Source organism: Canis lupus, chromosome 21, assembly GCF_048164855.1.
Source record: "Canis lupus baileyi chromosome 21, mCanLup2.hap1, whole genome shotgun sequence".
Taxonomy (NCBI): Eukaryota; Metazoa; Chordata; class Mammalia; order Carnivora; family Canidae; genus Canis; species Canis lupus.
In genome coordinates this window covers 2376006-2383881 of record NC_132858.1, presented here as the reverse complement: position 1 = coordinate 2383881, position 7876 = coordinate 2376006, and the positions used below count along the sequence as shown (strand labels likewise).

Sequence of the window (7876 nt, the reverse complement as noted above, 5' to 3'; positions counted from 1 at the left end):
CAACACTGATTCAACACTTTTTGAACCTGGCCACAGAAACTTCTTACAAGATACATCTATGAAGGCAAAGGAAACAAAAGCAAAAATGAACTATTGGAACTTCATCAAGATAAAAAGCTTCTGCACAGCAAAAGAAACAGTCAACAAAACTAAAAGAAAACCTACAGAATGGGAGAAGATATTTGCAAATGAGCTATCAGATAAAGGGCTAGTATCCAAGATCTATAAAGAACTTACTAAACTCAACACTGAAGAAACAAAAAACCCAATCATGAAATGGGCAGAAGACATGAGCAGAAATTTCACCAAAGAAAACATACACATGGCCAACAAGCACGTGAGAAAATGCTCTGCATCATTTGCCATCAGGGAAATACAAATCAAAACCACAATTAGATACCATCTCACACCAATAAGAATGGTGAAAATTAACAAGACAGGAAACAACAAATGTTGGAGAGGATGTGAGGAAGGGGGAACCCTCTTGCGCTGTTGGTGGGAATGTGAACTGGTGCAGCCACTCTGGAAAACTGTGTGGAGGTTCCTCAAAGAGTTAAAAATAGATCTGCCCTATGACCCAGCAATTGCACTATTTACCCCTTAAGATACTGATGTAGTGGAACATCGGCACACCTGTACCCCAAAGTTTCTAGCAGCAATGTCCACAATAGCCAAACCGTGGAAGGAGCCTTGGTATCCATGGAAAGATGAATGGATCAAGAAGATGTGGTCTATGTATACAATGGAATATTACTCAGCCTTTAGAAACGACAAATACCCACCATTTGCTTTGATGTGGTTGGAACTGGAGGGTATCATGGTGAGTGAAGTAGGTCAATTGGAGAAAGATAATCATCATATGGTTTCACTCATATGGGGAATATAAGAAATAGTGAAAGGGATTATAAGGAGGGGAACTGAGTAGGAAAAATTAGAGAGGGAAACAAACCATGAGAGATTCCTGATTCTGGGACCAAACAAAGGGTAGTGGAAGGGGAGGCCAGTGGGGGGGGTTGGGGTAGCTGGGTGATGGGCACTGAGGAGGGCACTTGATGGGATGAGCACTGGGTGTTATAGTATATGTAAGCAAATTGAACTTAAATAAAAACAAATTTAAAAAAGAAATAAGAAAGTAAAATTATGGTCAATTTCTAAGCTAGTACTCAATGTTTTATCTATTTCAATTTTTTAATTTTAAAGTTTGTTAAAATAATGTGACAAACTACTTTTTTTTAAGGGCTAAAATTTTTCTATATGAGATGATGCATCTTAACTAAATCTAGTGTGGTCATTTTGCAATACATGTAAGGTCAAACCATCATCCTGTATACCTTAAATGTACTCAGTGATGTTTGTCAATTGTTTCTCAATAAAATTGGAAAATTGGGATGCCTGGGTGGCTCAGCAGTTGAGCATCTGCCTTTGGCTCAGGGCGTGATCCCAGTTTGGGATTGAGTCCCATGTCAGGCTCCCTGTAGGGAGCCTGCTTCTCCCTCTGCCTGTGTCTCTGCCTCTGTCTGTGTCTCTCATGAGTAAATAAATAAGATCTTTAAAAATAAAATAAAAATTGGAAAATAAAAAAAATAAAGTGCTCTACTTAATGGCTGGAAGACAGCACTTACATAAATCAAGTATGTTCTTAGATATGTAGAAACTAACCTAAATATTTTTCTTTTTTTTTTTTTAACTTAAATATTTTTCAAATTCACATGGTCTAGAATAATCTTCAGTAAATAAAAGGTAGTTTACATTTGCAGGTTTAATTAAACTAGGCATTTCTTTAGACCTATCAGCATTAAATATAACGCAGACAAACAATTCTTATTCCACCTAAGTTTACTAAAAGTCACATACACTCCTGTTATTTCTGTTACAAGATTTGTCAGCAAGAAAATAACTTAAGATCAGAGCTGTTTAATGTCTCATGAAATCTTCATGAGTGATCTAAACATACTGTTAAAACAAGTAACAAATTCACTAGCCATGAGATAAAAGATTATAAATGACATTTGCAACAATAATTATGTATTATGGTATGTCTACTTAAAAATAGTTTCCAAATTTTTTTTTGGTTTGAAACTTTGAAGTTATCTGAGACAAGTTAAATGATAGATATTCATTAAATATCTGAATAATTTCCAAATGAGATAAAATACTGACACATTATCAGACACAAGTTTATTCTTTTCATAAAAAGAATAATTTCCTTTTACAGAAGAACTAAAGATATTTGGGTCTGTTGTTAAACGTATTTTGTGCTACATTGAAAAATTTTCCTCGAAGAAAAATATACTGCCGGAAATTAGGACATGGATTTATAAATCTGCCAACCCACAGAATGCCAGTGTGACAGACAGACCACAATTGCTAACTTTTTTATTTTCACTGGGAATTAAAGATTATAGGCAAACTCTGCTGAGGAGCTGGAGGTTGGCCCCCAGTTGCCTCTGCACCTCTCTGCCTGGTCCTGCTCCTGGCCTCAGCCCCAGATGCCCAGCCAGAGCCCACCAACACCCAGATAAATTTTTCAGAACATAAAAAAAGAAAACAGTCATTATCAGAGGTGGAGACATTTAGAAGTTGTTCTTGTGAAGCTTGTACTTCAGAGAGTCAGCTTCATTCCTTGGCCTTCATAGCAGCTTGTTGTCCAGGTTCCTTCTGGATGAAGAAGGACCAGCTCAGCCGTACCCTCTGACAAATGGGAATAATATGTGAGTGTCTCTTAAAAGACCATGAAGATAAAATTCAGGAGGAGTATAAGCAAATCTGCAATACAAAACTAGCAGAACGATATGAATCTTTGGTGAAATTCACACATGATTAAATGATGTGATGATATGGAACAAAGCCAACATGCTGGGTATCCTGGAGCTTCCTTGCAGGCCTGGTACCAGGTTTGACCTCCAGAGGTGGCTGCTGTACACTTTTTGCAACTGGTTGGATATATCAGCTCCAACTTTGCATCTTGAGAACACTTAAATGATTCTTCAGGTCCATTTTGTACAACTGGAAAGACCTTAACACTTTCTGCTTGCCAGAAGCGTCTTTCATTTCCGCTCATCCAGGAAACAACTGTGCCCTACTTTGATAGGTTTTTCAAACAAAAATACCCAGAGCAGCAGTTTAACAAAATATAACCACAGTGGCGCTCAACAAATGGCATTACCCTGAGCACAGTTCTGTAAAAAGTATGTGCAAGAGTGTGTGTGTGTATTTTAAGTTATTTACATTGTGCAATTTTTTCTTATTTTGGGGATTTTGAACATAGACAACCACTGTAGCCCCTCCCTGTTGTCACCTCACTATCTTGCCAAAGTATGTGCCTTGAAATCTAGATAGCCCTGATATGAAAGATTTGTGAAAATAACTAACTGGTTGCAATTTTCTGCCAACTGGAGGGGATGGGAGTTAAAAATAAAATTTTGTTGCCCTAAAAAATAAAAATGTGATGTCACACTCGCACATGTGGACTGATCACTGCTACAGCTGCTCTTATGCCTTTTTTCTTCATTTCTTCTTTGTATCCAAGGTTCTCAGCATACTGCTCGGTAATGGTTATATGCTGAATAAATGATTACTGAGTTAATTAAAGGTTTGCAAAGCTCTTTATGATGACATCATCCAGTGTTTTAAGCATTTCTATAGCATGCCCTGTCATCAATTAATACATTTTTATTTACAAGTCTTTTATTTTAGTTTGAATGGCTTCAAATTCCAGTGGTTTTGTACAATTTTGCATTATTAAGAGACTTTTTTCTTTTGAAAATTATATGCTCCTACCTTTTGACTATTTAATATTGAATTATGTATTCTTTTCATGAATATTTATTAGATATACATATTAATATAGATCCATTTTGAATATTTTTTATTTGTCTTTTGCAATTTTTTTGAGGAGGGAGGAGCAGAGGGAGAGGGAGAATCTTTTTTTTTTTTAAGATTTTATTTATTTATTCATGAGAGACACAGAGAAAGGCAGAGACATAGGCAAAGGAAGAAGCAGGCTTCTTGAGGGGAGCCTGATGTGGGACTCAATCCCAGGACCCCAGGGTCACAACCCAAGCCAAAGGCAGATCCTCAAACCACTGAGCCACTGAAGTGTCCTGGGAGAGGGAGAATCTTAAGCAGTCTCCATGCCTAGCTTGGAGCCCAGTGCGGGACTTGATATCACAACCGAGATCAAGACCTGAGCTGAAATCAAGAGTTGGACACTTAACCAACTGAGCCACTCAGGCACCCTGCAATTTATTTTTCATGATTCCTTATAATATTTTAAAATGTTGCATTATCCTTTTTAAACTTAGAATACAGAAACTTACAAAAAAAGAAAAGAAAAATCTCATAAAGGTACACCACTTGAGGTTAACAGTTTTTATCATTTTAATGAATGTTATTCTAGATGTCTTCTGTCTCTAGGGCTGGTCCAACAGAGGTTTTATTTTTTTAAAGATTTTATTTATTCATTTGAGAGAGAGAGAGAGAGAGCATGAGTGGGGGGAGGGACAAGCAGACTCCTCACTGAGCAGGGAGCCCATGTGGGTTGGATCCCAAGACTCCAGGATCATGACCTGAGCGAAGGCAGATGCTTAACTGCCTGAGCCAGCTGGGCGCCCCGCCAACAGAGGTTTTAAATGAGTATTTAGTCTGATCTATTTCTACTTACCTTTCTGGCATTTGATTTACTATTCAGAATATTTTTGTAACCCCAAGATTTTGTAGCCAGGTTTTGTATTGAATAACATGGTTTAATTGTTCTATATATCTTTTTAATCACATGGAGTATTTTTTTAGTTTAGAGAAAGAAGTTAAACTATTAGGCATTTATTTATAAAGTCAGTTAATGGGACTCATTCATCTTTACCATTGATTTACAATGCCCTAATTATAAAATTTATGTGTCATACATGCTACCATATCATTCTGGACTCCTTTGGATTTGTCAATGCATCTGTTATTTGTGTTTTAGGCCTATCACATCTCATTTTAGCATATGCTGCCCCAAACACCTGCCGCACCCTCCCTCCCTGAGCCTCTTTTTGCTCAATCATCTTGTCTATTATTAATTTGTACATTTGTATATTATGTAATTTGTACATACATTTGGAACTCTTTTTTGAGTTGTCCCAGAAGAATGGAGTTTTGCATTGTAATTACTCTGTCAATTACTCTACCAATTAATTGGAACAGAATCAGTGTTTTTAATGCTATTCTATCCTTTCAACCAGAAACATGCTAGACGTCCAACGAAAGATGAATGGATAAAGAAGATGTGGTTTATGTATACAATGGAATATTACTCAGCTATTAGAAATGACAAATACCCACCATTTGCTTCAACGTGGACATCTACAATTTTACACATATTTTACCATGACTCCTTTTAAAATATTATGACTTTTAATTTATAGAATTGTCAAATCACTATGTGGTGCACCTGAAACTAATTTAGCATTATATGTCAATGAGACTTCAGTAATAAAACACATTTTTAAGAATTATGACTTTCCTCAAACTTCTCATGATTAATTGTAGGCATTTTATATATAGTTACTTAGTACTGCAATTGTAAATGGGATCCATGATTCCATTATATCTTTTTATTTTATTTATTTTACAGAGTTTTCCAGTATCTGCGGATGATCCTGATTTTCCTTCCTCTATTTTGCTCTTTGATTAGCAGTTAGTTCCTGGAACTCCTTAAAACTGTGTCACTTTCATGAAGGTATCTTCCTTCTTTGCTTTTCTTGGGCCTTTTCTCCTGGTAAAAATATAATGAGACCAAACAAACCAGCACAAAAATGAGAAGACATCAAATCAGCATACATATCCTGCATTCTTTAGAGCAAGCTGATTCTTGATCCACCAGTTTTGACAAAAACCATGACCCCTGCCCCAAGGATTTGAGTGCATTTTGGAAAGACAGCTTCTGTAGTTTCAACTCTCACCTTTGGAGGCCAAGGGATCTGGATGCCAAAGGGATTTGGAAGAGACAAGGGCAGTATACAAAAGTTTAAAAACCCTTTCTAATTCTTGATCATTTAAAAATACCTATATTTTATTTCTTTTTCCTTTTTTCTTTTTGAGTAGGCAGGCTTGAACTCATGACCCTGGGATCAAGACCTGAGCTGAGATCAAGAGTCTGATGTTTAACCAACTGAGCCATCCATGCACCCTATTTTTCTTTCTCTTTCTTTCTCTCTTTCCTTATCTCTTTTAAGTAGGCTTCAAGCCCAAAAATTACCTATATTTTAAATTGGGTATTCTTCAGTATTCTAGAAGGATAAGCAAACCCCAAAAGAAATATGTACCACATGTGCTATATATCTCAAAATGTGTTTTCAAGAGCATCTGAAATTTTGTTTATACATGTATTTTGATCATTTATGAAGCTACTATGATCTGTAAGTCAAGAAAATTCATTGTCTTACCATTTTTAAAAAATCAAAAATTAAGACATCTGTAATAAAATTTCAAAGTTAGACATTAAAATGTATGTGAAAGAACAAAGAAACAAACTCTTCCTAACATTCTTAATATAGAGAAATTGTTTTACTCGCTCTCTGTTTTCCATTTAACCTTATGGGCAAAAGACTTTGAACTTCATAACATAAGAACTATTAAAGTGAAAATGTCAAGTAAAAAGGAAGTCCTACATCAGAGAAAAGACTGAACAATTATGCCCTCAACCTTTAAAGGTTTTAAAACCTGCCCAGAAATCCACCTCAGTATGTGAAGTTTCCCTCTGCCTTCTCCTCTGATTAAGTTTGTTATTTGTTTGAATGCACCATCATTCAAAATCATAAAATTTCTTGTTCTGTGTAAAACAGACAAACCAAATTATATTTACTCTTCCATTCCCTCTTTTCTCAACAGTTGCATCCCAGTGGAAACCAGCTGGTCTGGATCTCACCGACAGCCCAACAGGACTCTTCCCCTAAGATGCACTGTCATCTGTGGGAGGGGCTCAGATCATCTCCCTGATCTGGCTCAGATTCTTCAGGGGCCAGGGCAGTCCTCAGAGCTTCATGCATTCCCAGGCTGGTGGCTGCCGGGGTCTGAAGGATGAGAGTCTGGTGTCTGGATCTTTGAATGTCTGTGAAATACCTTCAGGGCATGTTTGTCACATTAAGATACCTAATTTTGGTCCCTACAGCACTAAACCTACTGCTGCAGGCTGGGCAGAGCTAATCTGTGTGATCTAGGGAGCCTGAGGTCCATGTGAGGAGAGATGGTGGTAGCTAAACCAAAGGCATTGACAACATGGAATACGTTTAGGTCTAAATCTTTCCCTGGGAGAGGCAGCTGGCTGGTTCAGTTGGTAGGGCAGGCAACTTAGTCTTGGGGTCATGAGTTCAAGCCCCACATTTGACTTATAGCTTACTTAAAAAAATTCATATATCTTTCCCAGGGGACAATGACCCTGAAGTGTCTTGCCTTACTCATCACAGCCTAGAGCAGACCTTAGGGGCAGCCAGGAGATTTACTCACTCCTTTTCCACGTCCTGGATGGAGTCAGGCAGAGGCTGATTCCTGGTTTCAGGAAGGAGGAGTACAACAAGACAAGCGAGGATGGGGAAGGCTCCATACATGATCCAGGGCAGGTGGGGAGAATAAATGGTTAGGATCATCAAGAGGGGAGCCAGCGCTGCTCCAATACTACCAGCAAGTCCCAGGATTCCCATAGCTGTTGCCCTTGGAGTGTAAACAATAGAAAAATAATTCGGTATAAATCCATGTAGGTAAATTTGTGATTTATTATTTTGCTTCGATTATGGGAGATACCACAACAGTATTTAGATACACGAAGTTTGATGAAATACTCTTACATTTCAAATATGCTCTTTTATTTGCTGGCAATTATTTTCAAGTGCACAGG

General features: G+C 37.4%; 1 protein-coding gene across 4 annotated transcripts in view; it reads right to left on the bottom strand.

Annotated features, from left to right (window-relative positions):
* Positions 1 to 5582: 5582 nt before the first annotated feature.
* The window catches only part of LOC140612322 (organic anion transporter 7-like), a 41723-nt gene continuing 39429 nt past the window's right edge, over positions 5583 to 7876 (bottom strand). For all 4 annotated transcript variants that reach the window (XM_072789578.1, XM_072789576.1, XM_072789579.1 and 1 more), the window contains 2 exons: positions 7489 to 7692; positions 5583 to 5758 (listed from right to left, as the gene is read on the bottom strand). In XM_072789578.1, coding sequence (XP_072645679.1) covers positions 5698 to 5758; positions 7489 to 7692 — 265 coding nt within the window. In that variant the 3' untranslated portion in view covers positions 5583 to 5697. The remainder of the gene's footprint in view (positions 5759 to 7488; positions 7693 to 7876) is intronic.